This window comes from Lepidothrix coronata, unplaced genomic scaffold (assembly GCF_001604755.1).
Source record: "Lepidothrix coronata isolate B3197 unplaced genomic scaffold, Lepidothrix_coronata-1.0 Scaffold8, whole genome shotgun sequence".
NCBI classification, from domain to species: Eukaryota; Metazoa; Chordata; class Aves; order Passeriformes; family Pipridae; genus Lepidothrix; species Lepidothrix coronata.
In genome coordinates this window covers 10,667,222-10,694,825 of record NW_016690188.1, presented here as the reverse complement: position 1 = coordinate 10,694,825, position 27,604 = coordinate 10,667,222, and the positions used below count along the sequence as shown (strand labels likewise).

The following is a 27,604-nucleotide window of genomic DNA, read 5'->3' as shown; positions in this document are numbered from 1 at the left end:
GAGTTATGATTCTGTCAGTAACTAGTACTTTTTCCAAAGCACCAGCTGCCAGGAGCATGTGAGACTCAATAGCAGGTTTCATTTAAGAACAGGCTAAATATGTAGACACGACAACTGCTACAAAGCTGGAAAACATAATCCAGTGTAACGTAATGCTCAAAATGAAAAGAGCCAAGATAATTCCTAACTTGAAAAAATATTACTTAAAAAAAAATAGAACCTGTATGATTTTTAAGCCAATTTATAGTTTCTGCATCTAGAGTTCTGGCAACATTACAGCATTTGTGTTGAGAGAGAAGAATATGCAGAAAATGATGTCATAGAAAATTACTTACCAGGATCAGTTTTCTTTGAGGTTTCAAGAGCTTGGGCTTAGGGAAATTATTGGCAATTGGAGCTATAAAAATAAATGTTAAGGGGTCATTTCATATTATTATCATTCCCTGTAATTTTTAGTATATATATTAGCAATCTGTAAATTACAGATTAATAGCAAATAAGAAGCAAATACATGTATTTATACCAGAGATAAACTGTATTTCAGGTAACATATTTTACAATGAAGCATAATGCTCATGAATTAGAAAAATTCATAAGATTAAAGAATCTGATACACAAGACATGCTGTTTGCGTGCAAATGATACAGCAAATATACCCATTGAGAACTGATCACTTGTGATCTAACCCACAGTAAACCTTCAGGTCCTTTCCCTCCTGTCTCCCACTGGCTTAGCATTGGCAGTGGTGCTCTGAAAGTACACCCAAGAGTTTGCGAGACTGGCCCCAGAGTCACAAATCCTCTTTGAAAGCAAGGTCCCCAAAGGGGCTGGTCTTTATGTCCAGCTTGCTTGACTTTCCAAGTGCACCTGCAATTTTAAGTGTGCAATTTGCTGCCTTCCCTCAGAATACCCCCAACACGTAATTTCAACTTGCCTAATTTTAATCTTCTCTTTGAGAAGGGTGAATATTGCTACAGAGGTTTCTCTCTCTCTCCTCTGGTTAGTGGGAGCTGAGATCTCTTGCTTGGACTCAGTGAGTAGCTTCTCACGATGGCTAAAGCTGAAGGGAGATGAGTGCCTGGTCCCTGCAGCAGGCACAGGCCATTTTTTACCCACTGATGGGAGCAAGCACAGTTCACCTCACAGGCAAAGTCAGTGGCAGAGTGCAGGAATCCTGACATCCCATACTTTCCTGTTCCTCCATGGTTGTGCCCAGGACTTGAAATACCTTTGTGTCTCTGTTTTCATACCTTTTGCTGGAATGGCTGGTGGCTGCTCCAGTTTCTCTTTCTCTTTCTTTTTCTTTACCTTCTTAGGCTGTAGAGGAGACAGGCTTGTCACACTGGTAACTGTTTCCCCGGAACTGCAAAGCACAGGCTCATAAGTGGGGGGAAAATGAAGGCAATGGAGGCAAAGATGATTTGTCCTAGTGAGTTCATGCAAACACACCACCTTCCACTTGTGAGAATCCCTGCCCAATAACCTGGATTGTGATCTGGGGATATAATGAAAAACCTCTTATGAGGGTTTGAAATGCCCTGGGTCTTACATTTTTTCAGCTATACAGTGTGGCTGAGAAACTCATTGAGTTTGATTCATCCTGGCACAGAAAATGCAAACTGTCAGGTTCAAGCAACATTCATTTCATAGCACCTATTCCTTAGAAAGATGTATGACCCCACTGCTGCACTCAGGATGAACTTTTACCTGCCTGCCCTTGAGGGCCAGAGGCACAGACAGGTTAGGTGACTTGCATAAGCTCTCATGGAGAGTGTACAGCAAAGCAAAATCTTCAGTGCAGATTCTGGGCCAAGACTGGCTGGAGAGCATGTAGCATGTTTTCAGGCAGCTCACAAACCCACATTTGCAAATGCTAGCTTCTTCAAAGGGGCCAGCATGCTCAGGAAACACAAAATGGAGAAACTGTGCCCCAGTCTCTAACTCGGGCATTCTCCAATACATCTATGCTGAAAAAGTGCTAGTTGCTATGAGGGAAGAGTACAAGTTATATTTCAACAGATTCCTATCCAAGAGAGCTTCTGTGTTTGGACTATTACAGTCTAAAACCCTCTAGGTCTGGATTTTTTACCCTTATCATCTCCCAAAGCCTGAGGTCGTAAATCCTGCTTTGAATATTTAGGGCTTGGATATGCAGTCGGGTTGCAGCAATTGTGTCACCGTGTGTCAGCTGAGCTCTGCTAACTGACTGTGCAGGGGCTGCCAGCTTGCAGCTAAAGGGAGATAAAATTGTATTGGCTTAATTGGTAATGAAAGAAATTCTAACTTACAGCTGGAGTGGGAAGAGAATGTAAACCAGTTAGTTATGATGACTACAGTGATGGAGGTGACTTGGTAAGCAGTTGTTGCTCAGCTGGAACTGACCCTGGGCTCACCCTGGGAAACATTAATGCAGTAGGGTTGTGGGGACCTTTCTATTCTGTGCTGGTGAGTTCCACCACACAATGAGATCCAACCAAAGTCTCCATAGTCATAACACTGACAACACTGATTTCACTGAATTTTAAATAATTTGTCCCAAGTTGCTGTTCCTCTCCAGGTTCTTTTGCATAATGAAACATTCTCTCTATATTAATAGAATAAAATATTCAAATTGGGCCAAAGACGTAACGAAAAGTTAGATGTCTCAGCTATTGCCCACACAAGAACACCAAAATAACAGATATTACCATTTTACACAGTTGTAAATCCAAATGAATGTCACTTCCATTGGTAAAATCACTCTGATTACACTTGTGTAGATTACAAAAAGACTCTGGTTTGCTGATTTTCCTGAGTTTTGTCTCATGCATTCAGTGAAAAACATAGGTTTGCTGCCAAACTTTCTAAAATGTGTTTAAAAAGTAAAATATGTTCACAATTTATAAACAACTCACACCAGTTATGTAAACTAAGGACTGCACTGAACCAATTTCAAAGTCTGCCTGCACTATTATGAACTTATCCCACAACAACGGTTTCTGTATTAAAATCAAGATATAAAATGGTTTAAAACCAGCAGGAAATTAAACTGTCCTGCCTGGGTCCTTTGCCCAAACAGCAAGCTGCAAAGAAAGGACACCAAAAAGGGGTGAGAATGATTTTTTTTAAATGTTTTGGGGTTTAATAATCCAAGGTCATTCAGGCAGATGCATAGCTTAAAGATACTATTGTTCTGATACAGCTACTTTAAGCACAATAGATGAAAAGGTGTAGTGTCAATTCATTGCATTAGTTATTATTTGTGTGTTGCCAATAAAAAAGTGAAGCTACAGAAAAATTTATTTGTGACTTTTGTGTTTCTTTTAAATGCCAGGGCCATACAGGGTTAACTAACTCTGGGAGATACAATAACTATACTTGCCATCTTAGAACTGAGCTCCTCAAACCAAACAAGGAGGCTCAGAAAAGACTCCTTGGCTCTGAAACACTGCCTCTTTGTGAGCTTGTCTTGTTCTGTGTCTAAAAGGAAATTTAGTTTTTTATCTTCAGCTCCTCCTCCAGCCTCCTGGTTTCCATTTCAACAGTGTCACGTTGTGCATTTCTTGAAGGATCTAATGAGTATTTAGAGAGCAAGAAAAATACAAGAGTTTGTGAGAATAACCTGTGAAAGGTATCTAATAATCATGGAACCAAACCAGCAGTTTCCCTGGAGGTCACGGCTGTTCCAAGAGCTGGGAAACTACTAGAATTTTGGCTATACTATCCTTATTAGAGTATAGGATTTGGAACTTTTCTTGTTGTCATCAAAATCGGCTATTTTCCCGTGTCAGAAGTCTGCAGGGGGATGACAAAAAACTCACTTGAGTGGACTAGAAGCTGCTTAGATATTTTCCAGATAGGGGAGGTGTGTGAAAAGGTGGCAGGGATGGATTGGGTACGTGGTTCTAGTTTGTTCTGGCGAATTTGTTCCCATAATGTCAGACTGGCACTGTGGAACCAAGGTGTCAAGGTGGACAGCTTTCTGAGGTGAGCACTTTATTCACTTCAAATTATAAATTATTTGTCTCCAGAATAGCAGTCACTGAAGGACTAGAGAGTTCAGGCCAAAACAAATATAAAGGAAAGAAAAAAAAAAATCCTGTTTTCAAAGCTACACCTCCTGGTGGTTTCTGGAGTTGAAAACTGACAAAACGATCCAATAGCAAGAAAAATAATAATAAGGAGGATATTTAAAGAAAAGAAAACACCAGAAAATGGAATTAGGTGGTTTGGAAAACCAAAAATAACTTTTTTTTATTTAGATAGTTATTTTTAAAATGTGGTAAAGAAATGGGTTTTGGTTAACTCATTTTTTCCCCTTAATTTGTTATTGGTCAAGTAGCAAACCGAAACCTAACATTTGCTTTGTTCTACTCAGGAAATCTGGATTTAATTTTCTTTTCTGCCACTGCCATTTTGTGAGACCTGGCACAAATTGCTTAGCCTGTTGTGCTTCAGATTCCAATTAAAAGTAAAAATACCATTCTGATGTCAAGACATGAAATATTTTAAGATGCTTAGGTATTACTGCAGTGGGATTACAGACATTTCTTAGACACCAGACTATTAATGTAATTTTGAAACTGGATTCTGCTCTGTGTTTGAAATATCACTAAGGGAGTTTGAGTTGAGCCTCTCTAATCAAGGCTGAATTTTGCACAGCGAAGTAATTTTAAACTGCAAGAATCTCATTCAAATTAGTTAATCAGTTTGGCCTAGTGGGTATTTAGACACTGAGTTTTGGGTCTAAATATGTTGGAATAAGTTCCAAGACAAGGAATGTGCAGGTGAAGAGCAATGAGTTCAAAGGAATTAATGGTTTGCGTTTTGAGCAAAGGGTAGAAAATAAATGGTACCATGTGTGAAACATAATAAAAAATATTATATTGGTATAACTTTCATAGCTATTTAATTTTAATAAGTCAATGCATTTTATCCTTGCATTTGTGTGATCAAGGATTTCATTAGCATATCTTGTCACACTGAAATACATGAAACTGTATTTTTATCCATACAGAGTCATGCATTTCTTTCACTTCTGGAGAGTCTGTTTTACAGTGAAGAAATCACATTGGCTTGTTTTCTCCCTGCTATTCAGTCTCCTAATTGTAGTGTTTGCAGTAGTATCACTGCTGCATCTTCTATTCCCAGATAGGCAGATTTTGTAGTACGAGCCTTTTTATCTGACTGCCATGCTCCATTTTTTCAACCAGGTCTTATTTTTCTTCTCTTTTTGTGTTCTCTATCAATTTACTTTGATTTCCTCCCCCTCGCCATTCTTTTTTTGTTTGTTTGTTTTTATAACTACAACTTTGTCCCAGAAGCTAATAAAGAAGGGGGAAAGAGAAAACATCCAGGGGAAAACGAAAACTGCTGAGCTGTCTCTGTAAATTTTTAGTGTGTTGCAATGGCTGGTCAGGGTCACAGAACAAAGATCTTTCCATGAATAACATGAAAGTTTCAGTTTGTACTGGCCTCTCCTGAAATCTGTGTAGCTTTTTTGTGACTTCACTTCCATCTGAGTGTCAGTTAGATTGAATTCAGTGATAATCTCATGAGAATACACTAAAAATCATACTCTTGGAGGATCTACTGTGTGCTATACTTGGCATCAAATCCTGTAGTATCTAGAGATACTATGAGAAACAGTATGTGATACCAAGATGTATTGGATTTAAACTACAAGGCTAGAAACACATGGTTTATGTCACTGAAAACTGGGAAACAGCTGTGCTTCTGTGTTGTTATGAGGCACCCCTCTTCCATCTTTTTTGTTTGTAAAATACTTGTCATATTTTTTTACTGCAGTTCCAGCACAATGTATATCTCAGGAAAATCATGCAATAGAAACCAGTTTTATAGCACCACATCATCAAAAACTTTTGGCAGCTGGTGGTATTTAAAGGGACGGTGATTAATGACTGCGGCAGAAGTAGAATTTTTCCTATCACTTGGAGTCTTCATCTGGGAATAAGACTATGGGCCTTGAAAACCATCTTTAGTCCCGCTCCCTGTTCCTGGGTGTGGGAATCACTGGGTGACATTGAGATTTGTTCTATTTATGTGGATGGTGTAAGTCATTACCATCCGGTGAGGTGCTGGGAAACCCTAGGAAGCCACACAAGATGAGTTGGCTTCTTCAATAAGCAAATCAGAGTGTCAAGGGGAGGCTTGTCACTAAAGCACCTTCAGGACCTACAGCTAGCCCAGTAGATCTCCCTTTTCATACATAGCAGGCACATTCATGAGTCATGGACCTGGGACTCTATCTTTCTGTAAACATTTTGGAAAACACTTGTTCAGCACACTTAGCAAAACAAAACCAGAACTGGTGCCTTTGGTTACAGTAAAGAGATGTATAATCTCCTACCTGTTCTGGGGGCATTTCACGAGGTAATGCTTCACTGTTAAAGAAAAGAAAAACAGAAAGAAGATGTGGCTTCATATCAACACAGTTTATGAGTTACAAATGGGCACTGCAGATAGACCTGTGTTGCTGAGACTGTGAAGTTGCCAGATGGTTACGCTGGGAGAGCTACTGATCCTCACCATACATTACATTGTGCATTAAAACATAATCTGACTCAAAGACAATAGCTAGGCTTGGGAGAGGGGAATGTATCAAACAACAACAAAAATCTGCTGTGGAAGTCCTGGGCAACACACATTCCAGTGGTCAGCCCAGCCAAAAGACAGCTTGCTAAGGAAAAGCACAGCAGACCAGTAATTTTACTTTGAAGACTTTGATTTCCCTTGTGGTGCCTGTATTTATTTCCAGAAGCCTGAAATAAACCATTCACCCACAGGAGCCACTGCTATTCCTAATGTAAGTTAGATTGTGGCCACAGGCATAAAGGGTTTGCCTCCTGGGATCAGATCAGAGGTCCAGTCCAGCCACTATCCTGTCTCTGACAGCTGTGTGTGTGAGCAGTGTAAATCCTTCTACTTCATATTCCTTTGAGTCAGTAGTCCTGAGCAAGGGCAGCTGCCCCCGCTGCAGCCTTTTAGGAGCCAGGGTTATTAAGATGCTCTTTTGTGGCTTTGTGACTTCTATGCTTCTCTCAGAGGACAGACTCTGGCTCTTCTGGTCGACCTACTGCCAACTTATTTCTCAGAAGGATGAGAGGGTGCACCCCTGGGCCATGATGTGAAGTTGAATACAACATAGACAGGCCCCTCCCTTCTTGTTCTCTGTCCTTTCAAGGACCACGAAAACCAGAGAGCAGTATGCTCACATGACTATCCCCCTCTCTACAGGAAAGTTTTTGTATTTGGTCTTACCTAAATGCTCCCATTCCAAGGGAGCTACACAGCTCCTAGGAGGTGCATTTTGGTCCTAAGGAAAGGGGAGCTGGGAACACTAGGAGCTGGGGCTAACACAAGAGCCATGCCTAAGCCAAGCAAGGCAATGCTTCCATCTACTTGTCAGGCCTTTTTTAAACATACAGGAGAACAGTAGGCCTGATCTTTTGGGAGTAAGGGAAAGCTCACGCACAGTGTTGACACACTTTTGAGCATCACTAGGTATATGTTATTTTTTTTGCCCTGCAGTAAATACTGCAGTCCTTTGAACCAGGAATTAAGAAGAGCAATCACTCCTGTAACAAATGGGCAAAGGCTTCTACCAGAACCACAGAGGGACTGCCAGCTGCAACTGTTGCTGCTTCCCACAGCATCCCATAGCTCCCTGTGCTACAGGCCGGCCCCAGATGCAGTGCCAACCTAGTCAAACTGAGAGAGCTCCCTCGATGAGGAACTGGGTTCAGTGTCACCCTTCTCCTGTCAGAACCCTGATATGAGCCAGGATCTTCTCAGGTTTCATTCCAGAGGGATCACAGAATCATTTAGGTTTAAATGATATTATGTTAGAGGTAAAAGACCTCTAAGATCATTGAGTTCAGCCCTTAACCCTGACAATGCCAAGTCCACCACTAAACCATGTCCTTAAGTGCTACATCTATGTGTCTTTTCAATGCCTCCAGGGATGGCAACTCAACCACTCTCCAGCTTCATCTATGGCGAATTCCAACTGTTAGTTCAGGTATGAGTTCCACTATGTTCCAGATCAGGCCAGGTTGTTCTTGTAGAGGGTTGGGCAGTTTTCCCTCTTCTCCCTGTGCTTGGGCATCTGCCTCCACTCTGTCTGTGTGGGGCTGGGATGGGGCAGGGCACGTTATCCTCCTTGTTCTGTTTTGGCTGAGGAACTGGGGAGGGGAAGCTGGAACGGTGGGAGAGGGAAGGGAAGCTGTTGGTGTCTCTGTGGCAGGAGTGGGGGAACTATAGAGGTTCAGGGAGAAGCTCTGATGGAAATTTGCCCAGTGAGGTGAAGAAAGGAGACAGTTTTGATTGTCCTGACTTGGTCTCAAATGGAAGAGCAGAGTGAGGCTTGTCTTTTAGGGCTACTGAGGAAGTTGATGTGGCAATGCCTCATTACAGGTGGAAGAAGGCTGTACCTGGAGCCTGCTGAGAGGCTTAGGGTTATGCAGAGGGAGGACTGCTTTGCTGACCCTGTCTTTTCTCCTTTTCTCAGAGAAGGATAGACTTCATGATTTCACTGCAGGCTCTTTTCACATGAATACTTGCACCTGTCTAGCCCTGCCTAGATTGGAGGTACAGAGTACTGACAGTGGAGAGGAGATAAGTCATGGTTTTTAAGGAATAATGCCTTGTGCTAACAGACTGAATGACAGCACTGCTATTGTCTGTTGTGGTCAAATTGCAACCCCTGGAAGGTGCTTCTGGAGGTGGTAGAGCACTTGTAAAGGAAGAGGGGGCTCTCTGTGCCCCATGCCCATGTGCTGAGTGAAAACAGCAGCTCTCAGGGAAGTGCTGCTCTGTGGGTCAGAGGCTCAGGGCTGAGCTTGCTTCCATGTCCCAGAAGCTGTGGGGAGAAAAAGCAGTGTGGGCTGGTGGAAACTATGTCCATCACTGGCATTCTTTCAATGCTGCCTCAGAAATTTTAATACCCTGATTCTTGACTAGGTGCTGAGCCAATTATTGTGGCTCTGGAAAATACTCTGATCAGGTGGTCCCAGCTGAACAACTTGCCTGAAAATCTTGTAATTGTGTATGACTGGCTAAATTTTCTTCTGCAATATTTTCATTGAATCTGTAAATTTAATGCTGCCAGTGTTTACTGAATAATATTCAACACCTAAATAAAAATTCGGTGAAGCCTGCAATTATTCAGATATTAGTGTAACGAAGAAAAGTTTTAGTAGTTCAGAAAAAATTACTTTTTATTTGTTGTACACGCTTATTCTACATTGTATATTATTTCTATATTTAACTGGTGTTGGTTCAATGTAAAGAGGCATTTCCTCCAAGCTGCTTGTACGCTTACACCGATGTCAGCGGACAGAAACAGAAGCAAGAATTCTAACCCAAGAATTGGGTCTGCTAAAGAAAAACTAGGATGCATCAGTCTAGTGCTTGTGGCTTCAGAGTGACTCACCATGACCAACATACTTAAGTGTGGGTACTCCCCTGGCACAAAACCTTTGTCATCACTTAACAGGGTAGGAAGAATAACATCGATCTTGCTCCTTCCTCTTGGCAAGCAGAGTTGTTGGGTTCAGTTAGAATCAGAGTTACTCTACTAAGCGCATTACCAGGAAGATGCAGCCACAGGCTGAAATGTGTTTGTGGTCAGGCAAAGGCTTCTCTATACATCTATTTTTGGTTTACATGTCTTCTCATTTGTATATCTGAGTCACTCATTCCTTTGTGGTATGTGTGTAGTGCTGCAGAGGCACTAAAGTCATGATTCTCTCCTGTCATTAATAAGACAAATCACTAACCAAGCTCCTTCTGAAACCTTCTGTTCAGAGGTGGTCCTTATGCTCTCCTCTAACATGGTGGCTGCTAAGCATGCTGGTGTCTCATCCTTGAAGCTTGTGTGAGGTCTCCAAACAAACCACTTTTGAACCAAAATGAAGGTAGAGCCTGCACAGACTACTCCACAGATCAGAAACAGCACTTTTGTTTACAACAGGACTGCTTGGATGTAGATGCAGCCTCTTTGAGAAACCCTCTCTGAGGAAGAGAAGAATGAGACAATGATCCTTGACCTTGAAAGATTATTATGAAAAGGCAGACTTGAATATTGAAATGATACCTTAGTTTCAAAAAAGGCTACAAATGAGGGTGTACTGATAAAAATCCTCATATTCCCAAGAATATTGACAGCTACTCAGGAAGAGAGAATAAAACAGAATAGAGCAAGACTGCTTTGAAACCCCTCAACACATGTGCAGAAATGTGACTCATGCAAAATGATAGATTCTGGTCAGAATGTAACTTAATGATACAGCACTTGGTCTGCTTTGAAATAAGTTCCAACAACCTTCAATTTACATTTGTGCAAAGGTGAAAGATTTTTGAAAAAAATTAAAGTGAAATAGCTATTCAAAGGGAGGAAAATTACTTTGTTCTAGTTTGGTTGGCAGAATTTTTTCCTACCATTTTGTTTTTTTAAATTACAATCAAGCCAAGGAAATATTTATTTTTCCTGCTTCTTCTGCATTCTCTTCTCCCCCACCCCCTGCCCCACTTTTTGATAAGGACTTTACAGTCATCAAGAATGACATCTCACTCACCTGTGGATCTCCTCTTGTTCAGAAGTGACTGACAGAGAATGACAAGTGTAAAAAGGAGGACGCTGATGATTCCTATGGAACACACAAACACTGCATACACATATAGGTCTGAAAACCAAGCACAGATGACAGTCAGTGTTACAGCTGTATTCTTCATGATGACAGGATAGAAAAAATTTACATTTACAAGATCTAAATAGACTCTGGCCCTAAAGATGTAGGATTAGAGTTCAGAAATAGTTTAACTCACTTGAAACTTTCCTACAATATCCTGCTTAGTTTAAAATTTGTTTGAAATCTCCATAAATGCAAATAGGTGTAACTACACCTATGAGATCTGACTTTCAGGAGTAAGCAATGAACTGGTTTGGGTTGTTCCTTTTCTTATTTTTTTTTTTTTTTGAATGGCAACCCAAAAACCAAAAGGACTTCAGTTGGATTATTTCCCAGTTCAAACAGCTGTACCTTTTTTTTTTTAAACAAAAAAGAAAAAAACAAACATCCAAACAATAAAACATGAAAAGTGGCAGTGGGGGACTGCTGAGTGGCTGGGGAAGAAGCAAGAAGATCTGCAGTTGCTTTTTCTGCTGGCAACACTGGCTTGAATTTTTGTATTTTTTTTTCCCTTTTTAAAACTACAGCCTCAGTCTCCCTTTATGGCTTTCATTCAGGTGCTGTATCACATTCCCAGTGGAGCTGACAGGAGTTGTACTATGGCAGATCAAGATGAAGTATTTTGTTCAGAAGGAGAAGAAATCTTTAATCACTTATTTCTGCTTTTACTAGAACTCTTTTTAGATGCTCTACCCATTAATGTCTTGAAACGTCCTTAGGGGGGAATATTGGCTTCTTTCCTGCTTCACAGAGAGGAAACTAAGCCTCAGAGGTCAAGTGTTCTTGCAGAAAATAGCATTGCTGGAACTGTACCCCTGACCTGGAGTTCTGTGTTTCATTCCCCTTACGCAGTGCAACACTATAGTTTATAAATTACGGTTTAAAAAGCAAGGCTCTCCACAGAATCAGGGCCATCCTGCAAGCGAGCACTCCTGCCTGGCAGGAAGCACAGCAGTTGTAAGTGCTGTGCTGGCACTTCACTAGTGCTCTGGATTGTGGGGGGGAGGAGGAGGGAATCCTAACTGCATGCAAATTCTGGATTACAGACTCTTGGAACAGTTGTCCACTAATCTAAACAGAAAATATTGCTTGCCTTGAAACTCAATGGAACTTCAAGCTGCTCTTGCAGTGTAAAGTATGCTTACTGAGCAGTTTCTAAGGCCAGTAGAAGTGTAGAGTACATGGTACCTCTGCAGACATGCTGAACACCTTCCTGAATAAGGGTCTGCATTTGCATTTTGTGATTAGCCAGGCATGGGCTGCTGACCCTGAGATGAGCTCAGCTGGTTAGAGCGTGGTGCTGATAACACCAAGGTTGGGTTGTAGGTTTGATCCCTGTATAGGCCATTCATTTAAGTTGGACTCAATGATCCTTGTGGCTTCCTTCCAGCTTGGAGTATTCTGTGAAATTCCCATTGACCATAACAGATACACGAGAAACTGGAGCTGGACTCTTCCATTCTCTTTTGTCCAGCACACCTGTACTGTGGGGGATGGATTCTCAGGCAAGGGTCGGGTTTGCACAGAAACTAGCAAAATTGGTCCTGATTTGGAGCACTTCACTTGTCCTGTAGCATTGGACAAAACTAGCACTGTGTATAGAAGCAGTAGCAGTTAGATGCATCTTTACCTTCAAAAAATTTCCAAGCTTCATGATTTGTCTTGAAAATGGGATGATCAGAAGATTTTGATGAAATCACTGAAAAAAAAAAGCAACAAGAGTTGAAAAATTGTGTGGCATAAAAAGTTTGGACTTCTTGAAGTAAATGTATTCTGCTTTAGACTTCAGCACCAAGATCTCAAGATTGCTTTATCTCACAGGATAATTACCTTTCAATGAAACAATTTACACAACAGCATTATAGACATGTGTTCCAGCAAATCTTATATGGCTTGACACAGTCCACAAGAGCCGTATGGCTTGAGACTGCCTCCCTGTTGTCCTCTTATTCTGGGAAAGATGCAGTGTGTGACTCTTCAATCAAAAGTTAATTGCAGTGAAGAATAGGAAGAGAACTGAAATATGCATTAGAAGAGCCTAGGCCTTGGAATAGAGTGGTGATGTGCTTGTAAGGTCTGTAATGGCTTTGCAGGGTTGATCTGAGTACTCCAGGGGAAAAGCTGCCATTAATGCCGTATGTAGCTGGTTTTATTCTGCCTCTATGTTTCTGCTACTCAGAACTCGTACCTCTAGGGTTGCAGGTTGTGTTTCTGGACCGAACCATACTAATTCTGAGAGAGGAGATGAACAACTTACGCTCAAGAGAATAAGAATTTATTTTCCCTTACAATTACAAATAAGAAGTTTTAACACTGTAGTGTATTTCTAAGTCTTAGAAGTTAAGTTAAAAAATAATGGGAAGAACAGCAACTTTACTGAAGGACATAGATCTGAAGACTTCCTGAGAACTGACTGGGAGCCAGCCACATCAGGGACAGCTCTTTCGGAAAAACATGGAAGTTGTTCTAGGAATGTTTGGCACTGAAGTAAACTCTACCAACATGCTGATGACACAAAGCTGAGAGAAGTGGCTGATACCCCTGAGTGCTGCACAGGACCTTGACAGGTCTCCAACCATCTTAAATTCAAGAAAGGCAAATTCAGGGTCCTGTACCCGGGGAAGAAAAACACCATGAATCAATGCAGTGCTGTGTCCAGTTCTGGGCTCCTCAGGACATGAGACATGGAGCTCATGGAGCGGGTTTGTTGCCCCAGCAGAGGGCAACAAAGATGGTTGAAGGACTGGAGCATCTCTCTCACAAGGAAAGGCTGAGGGACCTGTGCCTGTTCAGCCTCAAGAAGAGATCTGAGAGGGGACCTCGTCAATGTCTGTAAGTATCTGAAGGGAGGGTGCCAAAAGGATAGAGCCAGGCTCTAATCAGTGGCACCAAGCAATAGGACAAGAGACAACAGGCAGAAACTGATGCACAGGATGTTCCACCTGAATATGAGGAAGAACTTCACTGTGCAGGTGACTGAGCACTGGAACAGATTGCAGAGAGAGGTTGTGGAGTCTCCCTCACAGGAGATATTAAAGAACTGGCTGGACAAAATCCTGTGCGATGTGTTCTAGGATGACGCTGCTTGAGCAGTGAAGTTGGACCACATGGCCCATTGTGATACCTTCCAACCAAACCCATTATATGATTCTGTGATTCTGTGATGGCATTTCCCCAGCTTCAGGACTGACTCTGTAGGCCCTGATCTTGCCCAACTTGCCTTCCCTCCAAAGCTCTTGTGGATGTCCCTTAGCAGGTCGAACTGCTCTGCAATTCCTACAACAGCACCCAAATAACACAGTGAGAGACCCAAAGTAAGAGCACTACTCAAAAGTTCTTTTTCTTTTTACTTTCCTCAAAAGTCAGCTTCCATGCTGTGCCTTTTAAAGATACATGGCTACGATACCTGCCTATCTGAAAAAAATGCACCCATGCATGCATGAACTTTTTGAAACTGTCCAAATGCTTCAGAAATTGCATACCTGAGCTGTAAAGCAGAACACACCTACTTACCCTCAGTGTCGTTGGCTCAGATGTAGGAACAGAGTAGGCTGAACATCTTAACTAATATAAAATGCTCTGTCATTGCTGTATCAATGGCCATTCACCCTTGAGTGCAGAACAGCTCAAGTTCTCAGCCAGCATAATTCCCCTGCCTATATGTGGCAGTTTTTTCCTGAGAATAAAGATTGCATGCCCACAAGTTGTACCAGCTCATCTTTGTAGCCTAGAAAAAGGGCTGACCGAATGACAATGTTCTAGCTCAATTAAGAGGGAAAATAGCTGTCAAGTTTGCACAGAATTGTCCTCTCTCTTTCAGGAGGATGGATGACTATCAATATCAAAACAGTTGTACAGCCTAGCACTAGAATACAAATGTTCTGAATGCTGGATCAGTGTTCAAAACCCTCTCTGCTCTCCTCAGCCAGATTGTTTATGCATGCTGATATTTTTTATGACATCAGATTAGATGATGTTCCTTATGTTAATCCATGGTTTTTCTTCTGCTAGCAATCGCTGTAATACAGTGGAAGTCTGGTGATGTCCTCCAGCTTGCCAGTGATGTCTGAACTTCTCAAAAGAGTTTCATGTGGCAAGTCATTAAAGAACTAGTATCTTACTGGAAAGGGAATTCATTAAGGAGTGCCCTGTAGGGATGTGAGGTGTAGGGCTAACTCAGTGGATATAAAACTTTTAGGACTAATGAAATCTGTTCAGTTGTGATGGGAAGCTCATCCTGAATATTTGAACAAATCTATTAATTTGTTTCATGGAAGCATCACATGTGTAGATTTTTGGCAAGTATTTCAGAATAACTTCCCTGGAAAAAAAAAGGGGGGTTTGTTCATTTTGAGGAAAAAAATCTTGCATTCCTACATTTTACCACATTTTTACTGTTAGAAAATGTCACATAAAACTAATATTTAACAGAACTCAGACTTTCTTCTATGGCAAATTCTGACACATAAACTTCCCAACAAGACAGATTGTTGTGATCATCTCTACTTGTTTCTGTTGTCCATGACAATAAGATTATAGTTGGACTGTCTAATTTTCTATGTTTTTCTCCCCAACAGGAGTAGTCTCTTCTCTTGGATTGTAAACCATTTGGAATATGTATTACTCTTCCTATGAGATGTGCAGTACCTTGAGGAATTACCTGATTATAAATGATGATTTGGAGGTGCTGCATGTTGTTCTGAGAAGGCTACTGACTATTTTGAATTTTCCAATAGGAAGGGAGTAGGAGAACATTTTTCTGATGCCTCCTTTTTCATTATTATTTTTCGTCTCAGATAAACTGTTTTCTGGTGCATTCTGTACTATAATGAAGACCACTAACTTGGTGTTAGGCTAACATTGACCACACAAGCCCAGGAAAGGAAACGACGCCTTTGATAAGAGGATGAGGGGAGGGGGAAAGGTTCGCCTCAGCTTAGACAGATGTTGCTGAGGCTGAAGAGGCTGAAATAGGAAACACTTCTTGGCAACATCAGCACATGGATTTCTCCTGGGTTTACTAACAAGATTTAACAATAGCCTTTTTATAAATCCTATTCGATGTCTTGTATTCCCCACATCTAAAGGGGCAAACTGCAACAGTTCAAATTTCAGCTGGACCTACTGAAAACACAGCAAACTCACTGTAGTTGACTGCATCTCCATCAGTGAGGCTTCTTTTCTGAAGAAATGTATTCTGGCCCTAAAGTAGAAGTCAGATATGTAGCTAAACTTTTAACTGCCATCATTAGACATTAAGGAAATATAGCCTGTAACTCAATTATTTTTCCACAACTCCAATATGTGTATTTGTATAAATTTATGTGTTTCAACAAAATATATTTGCAACTTCTTAATGGCCTACACAAATTTATGCCTGCAAACTTGCTAGCAAATAACAAAATCTCAATATAAATTAATAGCAGTAGATACAACAGATCCAGCTATCAGCTTGCTTCCAGAGCAAGTTACATTTTGAAGAATCAGAATGACTCTTTTCTCTCTGGAAATGTCTGTCTTCCACAGTGACCTCCTCTTCCTGTGTGAACTAAAAAGAAAAGGGTTTATGCTATTTCTACATCCACTTGATGTGCAAAGTCTTGAGAAATTTGCCTGGTGCTTTAGCATAAAGATACTATTTTGAATTTGGGGTAACTGCAAACATATTAACTGGAACAAAATGTTAGGCAACGCAGTAACTGTGATGTGTTGGAACACTGTTACCTTATTTGATAAAGCACAAGCAGTACAATTTAAGTATCCAAATGCTTCAGGCAATTTGTATTGCTCCTTTTGTTGCATCCTGGATCTAACTGTAATATAAGAAAATCCCTTTGCAATAAAAAGTATAACTGATCATAATATAAAATACAAAATGTGTTTGGAATAAAATTTCCTTGAAAAGCCTTTTCCCTGTCGGGAAAATTGGAAACTTTATCACTACTTGGAAAAGACTTGCCTTCCCTCCCAAGTGTAGCAAGTTCTGTACACTGAGAGTGCATTAGCAGAATGCTAGTAAAGACAGTCCTTTGTTTCCAGTAAAGTGGCTTTAAGCAGTAAAACAGTTGCTATGGCATTTAAAGATATGTCATTTTTCCAATAGCATTTGGTATCTTTAATTTGGATTTAGAATTAGAATAAATGCCTCACAGGGCATACTGTCGGTGTAGTTTACAGGTTGGCCAGCCTTCTCCCTTGACTCAGGCTTCCTGCTCTGCTTTGGGTCACATTTGAAGCAGAGAGAAGTACTACAGCTGAGAAGACAATGTGAAAATGATGAAGTCATGAGTCTCAAATCCCTACCCTGATTATGTATTCATAATTCATACTAGAAATTGGGGGCAAAGTAATATTTAAGGACTGGACTGAAAAGTTACAAATTTCCTTCTTTGCAATGACTAAATCGATCCAAACCCCACACTTTAGCTATGAAGAGCAATGAGATGTTTCGACATTAGCAATGGCCTGAGAAGCTATGAAAGATGCAGAGTAGCTTTTTGTGATAAGAGGTATGACAAGGGGTGTAACAACATTTTATATTGTTTTTTCTTCTGCTGCCACTTACTTGGAACATGCCATTCCCTTTCCAAGCACTCCTGACAAATCCATGTGTTTCACTATAGGCACTTAAGAACTTATTCAGTGAATGAGAAAACACTCTTAACTGCTTTCTGGCATTATCTCTAGAGCTGACCCTTTGGGAAATCAACCTTTCTGTTTATAAAGCCACAAGTGAGAGGTAGTTTGCCAGCTAACACTAATGGCCTGGAGTCTGTTCTCTAAATCCAGTTTCACCCATCTCTAAAAGTGTGGGTGTGGTGACATAAGATTTGAGCTGACCCATCCCAAAGAGATGGATCATTTTCAACTTGGTTCACATCCATCACTCATTGCTGGTAATTTTATCCCAAGTTCAATACCAGTAGGCTGGTCAGTGCTTTCCTAGCTCTGCTTTCTGGCTACAAGTGGTATAAACAATAGTACAGAAGTGATACTAGAAGTGCTACTTACCAACTGCTGCTAGACTAGAACTAAGAGCAAGGGAAACAGCAAGAGAGAGAGGCAAACCATAGATCTAAAATATAATGCTTCTATTTCTGACAGACTCACTGCATATTCTTCAGAAAACAAGTTAATTTCTCTCCTATTTCTGTCTCTTTGTATTTAAATAACAGTGGCCAGGACAGCTGACCCAAACTGATCAAAGGGATTCCCTACCATGTGATGTCTGCTCAGCAATAAAAGCTAAGAAGGGATGGGGAGGAGGGCAGTCATTATTGTGGCATTTGTCTTCTGGAGCAACCACTATGCATGCTGAAACCCTGCTTCCCACGAAGTTGCTGGACATCACCTGCTGATGGGAAATTCTTTTGTTTTCCTGTGCTTCTGTGCACGGCCTTTGCTTTTGCTTTATTAAACTGCTTTTCTCTAAACCTGTGAACTGTTTTTTTCCATCTTATTTTCTCCCCTTCCCGTCCTGCTGAGGAGGGGAGTGATGGAGTGGCTTGGTGGGCACCTGGTGTCCAGCCAAGGTCGACCCACCAGAGACCTGTAGCTGAATGGAAAGGAGTTTTAATTACTGCTATTCTGATAAAAGGCAATGGAAATAGACTATCTTCTACCAACCTTCTCACTTCTTTACATTTTATTATGGGCTGAATAATGTTTAAATTGTAATGAGTAAGTAAAGAAGTTGAGTATTAGATTTTCTTCTCATACCCACAGCTTACACTTAAAAATAACATAAGTTCAAATGTCTTATGGATGAACTTGCAAGAAAAAAAGGGATCGCAGGACAAGAAAAAATGATAGACTTGAAATCCGTAGTCTCTCACCTCTTATTTCAGTAGCTGCTGTGCCATTTGACCATGCTGTCCACTTATTCCTGTGTTTGCCAATTTCCTGGACTTTACATATATACCGTCCTTGATCTGTTTGCTGGAGACTTAAAATAAGAAATTTGTACATAGTTCCATGTTTCTCCTTAAGAAGATGAAGTCTTTGCTTGTGGAAATGATGAGTATAATTTCCATAATACTGGACAGATCCAAACTTGGTCATTTTGATCATCAGATGCTCCTGGGTAGGTGATGCAGCGAAGACCCACCGCACAGCCAACAAATTGTCTGTCTTTCTCTTTTGAGAAATGTGGCAGTAAAGAGTAGCATTATCTCCCTCGAAGTATCGCACTGTTGGTCCAGGAGAGACTGTCACATTTAAAGCCTCACAAACATCTGTAAAGAAAAGAAAAGATGATGAGAATCCTCCATACTGGCACAACAGCACCATAATCTGCCCCAGTGTGCAAGCCCACAGCAGATAAACTGATTGAATCTGTTTAGTGTGCAGCAACTTAATGAGCTTGTATAACTTGAAATCATCTGCTCCTCTGTGAATATTAAAGGTGGTATGAGGCCCTCCTTCAGAGAGTCTGCTCTAGTATTCTTGCTGTTGCTAGCCAATAATGCAGGGCTCATGTGGAGACCTTGCTGCCATCATAGGATCAACTTCATGCAATCTTTCATCAGCCTGAACAAATGTTGATCTAAAACTCACTTGGAGAAAGAGCCAAGAATGGCTTTTGGAAAGCTGTTCCATGACCAGCTCTTCTGACAACTTGCATCCTTCTTAGGGCTTCCAGGCTAAATGGCAGAATCACAGAATATGCTGAGTTGGAAGGGACCCACAAGAATGGCTTCAATAGCCAGTTTGTGCCCATTTGTTCCTGTGCCAACTTTAAGTTGAAACAGTGTTTTCTTCTCTCAGCTTGCTTCCTGACTCTATATAGAAAGCAATTATCTGGTGTCTCAGCCTTCCTTTGCTTTGTTGAGCTGAAGAAGCCAAGCTCTGTTAGTCTCTTCTAGTAAGCAGTGTCTTCATTTCCCTATTCACCTTAGCAGCCCTTCTCTGCATTGGTTACAGTTTAAATTTTGGGGTTGATTGTAATAATTTTAATTTTTTTAATGTAATTGACTGTAATTATAGTCAGTGTCTGGAAAGAAGCTTTCCAATGTCCTGTGGAATACTCACAGTATTTCTCAGATTTGACTGGGATATACCTTGCCTGCTATATCCTAGAATTATGGTGTACTTTTTCATGACACTTCCGCATGTGATTATATGCCAGTTTATAAATAAATAGCATACTTGCATGTTTTCTCTTCTTTGTCATTTGTGGTTCAGTCTCTAATGTATCAAAGAAATTCTTACTAATCCTCAAGTACGTGACTTTGCTTTACTAACTCCATTCCTGTGTCCGTCCTCAGTTTTTCCTACGTGCTATCTTTGTCTTTTGCTGATTTGACAAGGTCACAATTTCAACGTGCATGCTTCCATCTACTTCTTTTAGACATCATTTGTGCAAAACTTAAATCATACTGTTCCACAGATGGTCACTGAAAGACCAATGAACCCCCTATTATGCTACAGTTCCCCACGTCCTCTGTTTTAAGTAATATTCTCCTTGTCATAATTAAATGGTCATTTGAAACCTGGGCTAAATCTGTCAGATTAGTCCTTCTGACTACAATTCAAGTTAATCTGACATTATTTGCATGATAAAATATGACATGAGATCATATTGGGACAAATGATTATTTCATTGTTCCATTAATTTCTGATTCTTGTCTTTAATATTCTCCATCATGAACCTCACTTAGACCAATTGTTTGCCTCTTGTTTTACTTCTAACAACAGGTGAAGGTTGAAAGAAGTGTCCATAGCTGTTCATTAGAGGAAGATTTTCCTTTCCTGACCTAACTGATTTATACTGGACTGCTTTTTTTCTGAGCCATGGGAATCAACATTCATTTTATTTCCTTCCTAATGTACATCAAGAATGTCCTTATTAGTCATATCAGAGACTGATCTATTTTTGACCAATGGGGTATTGTGGCAATGTGTTCCCTACGTGATTTGTAATGTGTAATCTGCTAGTCTGAGGGCATCCAATAGAGAGAGAACCACATTTCAGCAGTGAGCAAGCACTCCCTGCAATGCACTCTGCAAAGCATGAAATGTCCTCCAAACTGTGAACATTAAGCTTCCTGTTATGTGAATACTGTACTGTACTCAAATACTGATGAGAATTTCAACTCTGAGAGAATGATATTTTCATTTTTGGACACTTTTCTAGCACATCAGCAAGCAACATTTTAACAAAGGGGATGTGCATTTTGGCAGAAACTCTTGTCTGACATCAGCTCCTGAAACACAAACACATATTTATCTTCAAAATAAGCAAGTAAAGTATTTCCATTCTATTTCTGAAGGAGTGCTGGAGGCAGAGATACTGGTTTTATGGCCCCAGTGAAGCTGTGAAATGAAGCAGTGAATTGTATCACCTTACTTAAAGTAAATTCACTAAATTAAAGAAGTTATATTGCAACCGTTTGAGAACTCTCTGAAAATGAATAGTATAATAATTATTTTTGTGTCATTTCAATAGAAAGCTCTACTGAAGAGTGTGTATTTTCTAAGTAGACATTATTTTTTTATTTATGAAGGAGAAAATAAGTTGTATAACAAAGTGGTTTAGGTTTTTTTAAAAAATCTCTTTAGGAAACTACAGCTAAGCATGGCTGAGATTATTGACAAAATTATCTCTCCTTGATGTTTCTGTCTGCAATTCATGCAAATGTCAAAGAAAGAGGTCATTTTGGATTGTAGAAATCACACAGGTAGAACACAATGCTGAAATTTAAAATTAAGGTTGAATCCCACCAAAAACTTTCTAGGCACGAAACTTCCATTACTACTCGCTGGAGTTACCTGACCTTAGTTCTTCACTGGCAGATGTGAAGCCCATAAATGGCTGCCTTTGCCATGAAAATAAGATTAAATTTTGAAGGTTGTGCTGCTTAGTAAATAAGGAGTAAGTTTAGAATTTCAACACTTTTTGGAGTCCTTAGGCAATAAATGTTTAATAAATCATTTATAAAATTATGGTTTGGGGAAATGAAAAACACAGACCTTTTTCCACTGAAAGTATGAACATGTCATGAAAACTGTAAAGAAAAACAATTATGTCATTTTCCTGACATGTGAACTTCTGGTTTGAAAAAGCTGGCTAGGAGTAATTGTGAAATAGAGTCCCAAAATAAAAGGCAAAAGAATCATTGTTTAATTTGAAACTAGGTGGAACATAGTGCCAAAAAGTACCCAAGAGAAAATACAGAGGAAGTCAGATATAGTGATGATGGAAGCCTCTGCAAGAAGATAAAGCAGCATTGTATGTGGAGTCTCTGACCCCCTTCTAGCTGTTTACACTCATACAAACATCGGTATTTTATATCTAAGTCTTCTACTTTTCCTCTGGGGACATGCCTTTCTATAAGCACATATCAAATTTTGCATCCTTCATGTTGTCTGATCAGTGGGACCCCATCTCCTTATCTTCCTTCTGTGGCTGCTATTGGTGCAGTTGCACAAATGCAGCAATGGGGAGAGTTTTGGAAATCCCCTGATGCTTTTACCATGATATCAGCTCATGTTGAACAGGGTCAAGTGATGCTTTATATAAAACAGAAAAACAGTATCCATTTGACTTAATCCTCCCACTGCCACTGAAGCAGGAACAGTGGTGGATTTAGGAGGAAAGAGTTTGTATACCTCTTATGTGGAAAGGAAAACCCTCTTCAGGACTCCCAGACACTAGTGGATATATTTCTCCTGTCCTTAGCAGGCACTGGATCAGTTTCAACATGAGGATTACCCTTGCAATGGGCTCCTTGCCAAAAATAGGAGACTTCTCCACAACTTGAGAGCAGGCTTGTGTGCCAACAGAGCACTGAATTTCTAGATTTCGGATTGCTATTTCAAATGAGGAATCGCTGTTTTCCTTCTCTTGCCTTCCCAATATAGCATGATGTAGCTGCTCAGGTGGAGCTCACCACAAGAGCTGTAGTTTTGTTTCTGCTTGGAAAGGGAAACTATTTATAGAAAGGGGGAGGAGAGTGAGTCAAAGATTTGAGGATTCCTTTGCAGTGCGCTTAATCATCAAACATGTCTCTGCTTTTCTCAAGCAGCTCACTTAGCTGCCCCCATCCAACCTTTTAGCTGTTTGCTTCTTTGATACCCTCCACCTGCATTTCTCACTAGCTTGTGGGGAGTCAGGAAAGGTGACTGCTGACTAAGCTCTGTTTTAAAGAATCCTACTATTTTGCAAATTGTCCACTTCTGCTTAGACCAGTTCAATTCCAAGAATTAGCTAGGTCCGGACTTTGCTGTCTGCCATATCACATAGCAAAACATTTTCACAGCACTGTCAGGAGTGCCAAACTATACTTCTAGCAGCCAGAAACTTGTTTCTGGGGCTAGACAGAGGGCTATCCCCTCTGTCTGTGCTAGAGCAGTGGCAAAGGCCTTACAGTCACTGCTTGGTCCTTACATGTGGTGAGCAGTTTCAGCATGGCTGTGTTTCTGTGGGACAACTCCAGTTACTTCAAGTGGAGATACAGGTGGAGCTGCTCCTGTGCACAACTGTTCACAGTTCGGGTTTAGTGTTGTACATAGGCCACTCTTCCTTCCTCCATGGAGACCAACAGGCAGAATCTACAACCAACCCTTCAGGACTGGGAGGACTGATAGATAGCTGGGGGACTAGAGAAGCATGCCACCGGGATGGTTACCTTCTGATCTCAAATTTGCATGACCACAAGCATATGGGATGGGTTTTATCTGTGTTGTAGTTTGTTCTAGGAAACTATGCTACTGTCAAAGCCTGCTTTATTTTGATTTCTCTACAATTAAAAAGAGCAGATGAGCCAGGAAGAAGTAAAGCTCTTTGTTTAAATGAAAATAATTAGGAGCTGGTTAGCAACAGCACCAAAAAGCAACCAGCTGTTTTCAGTTAACAGATCTGTCTTCGAGTTTCACAAGTCAGAGACTCCCTCTCGCAGAAAGCTTCTGCATTGACTAAAGATGGGCTTGAACCAAACATCTGTCTCCACCATCTCCTGCCCTTTTGTGGTGAAGATTTACATTCAACTCTTTCATTAACCTTGAAGGACTAGGGCTTCCCCACTCCTCTAACCTCACTGCATCTGGAAGTTCAGATACAGACTCTGTGTCCGTTTTGCAGCTTCAGGACACACAAGCTGTCCAATGCAAGTTTGGTTTTGGAGGCATAAAGGTCTTAAATGGAGGAGGCTTTTTACAAGTGGCCTACGGGTTGCATTTCCACCTGATGCCTATGGGATCAAGGCACCTGTGGAAAAAAACAATCTCAAACCTCCCTTTGTCTCGGCTTTGCCTGACACAGAAGACCGATGGCCGAGGACCCATCTCCATGATCGTCTGCATGGAAAGGGTTTTCTTTTCTAAAAAGGACCGGGTCGCTGTGCAGAAGCGCTGCTGCCGGGAGCCCGGGAAAGCAGCGGCGGAGCGGGGTCGGGACCGGCGGAGGGCCGCCCCTCCTGGCCGTGCTGCCGGGCTCCCCCGGTCCCGCTAAGCCCTTGTCCCGCCGCCCGAGCCCCAGCGCTGCCCCAGCGCCTCCCCGGTGCGGGCGGCGGGGGGATCTGGACCCGGACCCCGACCCGGAGCCGGACCGCGCTCCGCGGCGCGCAGGGGCGGCGGCGGCCCGAGGGGAACCCGGGGGCTCTCCGGGGGCCCAGGGGAGGCTGCCCCGTCCCGGGCGGGGGTTGCCGGGGCTGAGCACCCGCCGATGAGCACCCGCGGTGCCGCTTACCTGGGGCCGGGGCCGTGGCCAGCAGGGCGGCCAGCGCCGTGGCCAGGAGGCGCATGGCCCGCGGGGCACTGGGTCCGGTCCCGTCCCGTCCCTCTCTGACAAGCTGCCTCCCTCTTCTCCTCCCGGGCCTCTCGCCTCTCCCCCGCCCGGTCCTCCCTTCTCCCCTTGCTTTTCATCTCCTCCCCTTTCTCCTCCTTTTTTTTTTTTTTTCGCTTTCTTCCTTCTCTCTGTACTCCTTTATGCTTCCCACTGTCCTGCCCCCCATTCAACTCCCCCTCTTTTCCTCGCCTGCTTTCCCTGCCGTTTCTCTCCACCCCATGCCTGTGGGGTGGCACTAGGGCTAGACAGGGATGCTCCATCTCTAGTCTCCACGATCCCCCCCATGCAAAAACACATCTTGCCCAAAAGACACGGATCTGCGTCGATGGGAAGCAGCAACTCCCTCCCTCCCGGAGCACAGAAAGCTTCTCTACGAGCAGGTGAGGCAGCCCAGTAGCTGGAGGCTGTGGGATACAGTGCTGGGACGGGAAGGCTGTTTTGGGCATCCTCTCAGCTTTCCTCGAGGTGTTGAAAATTTTGCAAGCCCTCATGTCGGTTCCACTCATCCCAGTCCTTAACTGGAATAGGACCACCATTCCCTCACTGTTTTAATTAATGCTGTCTCCCTGTCCGTAGGCTCTGTTGGTGGGAGCATGGCCAGCAGGCATGAGGAAGAATGCTGTAGAGCGTTTAAGACACCTATGCCAGGACATTGTGCTCAGGGCTCTGGTGTTTGCCCTGTGCTGTGACATCACATTTACTGACCACTGGTATTTACTCTCTCTCTCTAAAGAAGTCTAAACAATTTGATATAGCACCTTAAGGTGCATCACCCCAAGGTTATTGTCCTTGTCTTGCCAAATGGTCCCACACTGCTAGGCCAGAAGGGACAAGGGAAGTTGTCACCTTGCAGCATTTCCCCTGTGCTGCTTTTGAAGTGTTTATCACTTGAAAGCCTACATGCCCAGAGACATGGATTTAATACTTTTACCAGCATGTATGATGGGTTAAGACTGATTATATATTAGGGTTGCATCAAGTGTGGATGATACAAACACTTTGGCATTCCTGCTTCCCTGGATAGGGCAATTAGTACGGATTTAGCTACTCCACCCCTCTTCTAGTAATCACTTAGGCAGGATAATACATGTCTGCTTTTAAGCATCACAGATAATTTAGCATGTGCTAAATCTGATCCTTATGAGACTGAACACTGCCTTTAAAATGTTACAATTTGTTTCCTCCAGGGACAGACTTCTGTGTCCACACAGCAAAGACTTTTCACAAGAGAATGACAGGTCTGGATTATGCACAGAGCAACCAGCAGCTTTGAGGAAGCAGAAGGAGTTGTTAGAAGTTATACTGCCTGGGGAGCTAATTAAAATTTATAGATTTGAATCTACTCCTTTAATACAGCAAAGGGAAATCCTATCAAAGAAATCCTATTTGAAAACAAACAGACATATTCACCAAAAAACTCTACCAGCAATTATTTAGTTTGATGGTCCTGATGGAAACTCCCTTTCAGGAAGTTCTTGGACTGCTGATTGAGAGGAAACAGGGGATGACTGATTTTGCATACTCTTTTTCAAAGTATCTGCTGCTTGACATTGTTTGAGAAAAGATATTAGGCTGGATGGATGTTTTATTCCTTCTCATGTAATTCTGCTAGGCTCAGTCATGCCTCACTCTATGTGTCTCATAAATGCCTTCAGTTTGCTAACCTCTTAATGGGGTGTACAAAATTCTGGTGTAAAGGTATCAGTAAGGGCTGCCTAAGCTCTCATGTAAGTGCCTAGACCCTACAGAGCTGAAAGATCCACTATGAGAATCAGTATCAATGTTTGTTGTTGTTTGTCAGTTACTGTTTGCACTAACAGTTCCTTTAATTACATCAAGAACCCTAATGAGCTTCGGGACAGAGCTAGATCAATTAAATGGTGAGAAGATTTCATAGAATCTATTTGCCTATGATAGAAGATAAGAGTCAGAGGCATACCTGGACTTCTGAAATCTCTTATGCCTGAGAGTTTACTGAAAACATATTCTTTCTGTTTTGCAGCTTGTGTTCTCTGTACTTTTGACAGTTCCCTGTGTGTTCAGGGTTTTTGTGTAGAATTATTTTGTTTATTTCTCCCATTCTGAAAGTTCTTCAATAACATAAGAACATAAAAAGTCATTCTTATTCTCAAAGGGATATTTATTCTAAAGTTTCGAATGTACCTTTAAAAGTGGCTTGGGCTGAAAATCTTTTTGACTTTTCATTTCATAAATAAGCTCAGGTGAAGCTGCCCTTTTAGATTTTTCACCAAGGGAGAGATTTTCTTCGCACAGCTTGGAACAGGACTGTAAGCTGCTGTGCATAGGTCTTCATTCTGTCACTAAAATGTACTGCTAGCAGCATTCATTAGGCAACCCAGCACCTAACATACCTAATAAATCTACATTTTGCCAATCTCTTGGAATATACTCATGAGCCAAACAGCACTAGGCGAGTGAGTTGTGGAGAAACATAGACTTTTGACCTCTCATCTTCCCAGATTCAATGCTGACTTGGATGATTTTATGCAACAAGTGATTTTATGCAGAGGTTGTAACCTCTGTGCTGCAGATGGGTGATCTGTAACCTTCCTTTGTGCCTGGATTGGAAGGGTTTGCTAACGGAACTGGGGCAGCCAGTATCAAGGGTTGCATCTGCATGATTTGCATTACTTCACTGTTAAAATCTTCCCTCCCTTCCACCCACTTGTTGCAGCTGAGATATTTCTGCTTTTGTAAAATGTTTATTCAAGACTTTTCGTGCCTCTTACCTGACATCCTGACAGTTTTACCCATGTACCAAAAATCCCAAAGGCCAAATGAACATGCCTTTTTCTCCCACAGGCTGGGCGCACAGCTCTCTCTGTAAACCAGTGCACCTCCCTTAGCTGCTCTGGAAGTACGCTGACGCACGCGAGCGGAGCCTCTGACCCGCAGGATATGGCTTTCTCAGCTCTGGCAGCACGTATGTGGCCTCATTTCCTGCTGAATGGGTCTGCTCTGACGAGGAAAGTGCCTAATCAGCACTCTGGTGCAGCTGACACAGCTCAGACTGACTGTTTGCTAGAGCCTGGAGCCCCTCGCTCCCTGGGGCAGTGTTATTGAAATCATCAGCCTCAGTCGCTCTGGGTGAGACCTGCTGTGCAAA

At 41.8% G+C, this 27,604-nt stretch overlaps 1 protein-coding gene across 1 annotated transcript in view; it reads right to left on the bottom strand.

Annotated features, from left to right (window-relative positions):
• VSTM4 (V-set and transmembrane domain containing 4) overlaps nucleotides 1–24,468 on the bottom strand; it is a 37,334-nt gene extending 12,866 nt beyond the window's left edge. The window contains exons 1-7 of the mRNA XM_017804211.1: nucleotides 24,379–24,468; nucleotides 18,527–18,925; nucleotides 12,322–12,390; nucleotides 10,578–10,685; nucleotides 6,350–6,383; nucleotides 1,251–1,363; nucleotides 336–397 (exon numbers count right to left, since the gene is read on the bottom strand). Of these exons, the coding sequence (XP_017659700.1) occupies nucleotides 336–397; nucleotides 1,251–1,363; nucleotides 6,350–6,383; nucleotides 10,578–10,685; nucleotides 12,322–12,390; nucleotides 18,527–18,925; nucleotides 24,379–24,433 (840 nt within the window). The 5' untranslated portion in view covers nucleotides 24,434–24,468. The remainder of the gene's footprint in view (nucleotides 1–335; nucleotides 398–1,250; nucleotides 1,364–6,349; nucleotides 6,384–10,577; nucleotides 10,686–12,321; nucleotides 12,391–18,526; nucleotides 18,926–24,378) is intronic.
• Between the last annotated feature and the right edge of the window lie 3,136 nt (nucleotides 24,469–27,604).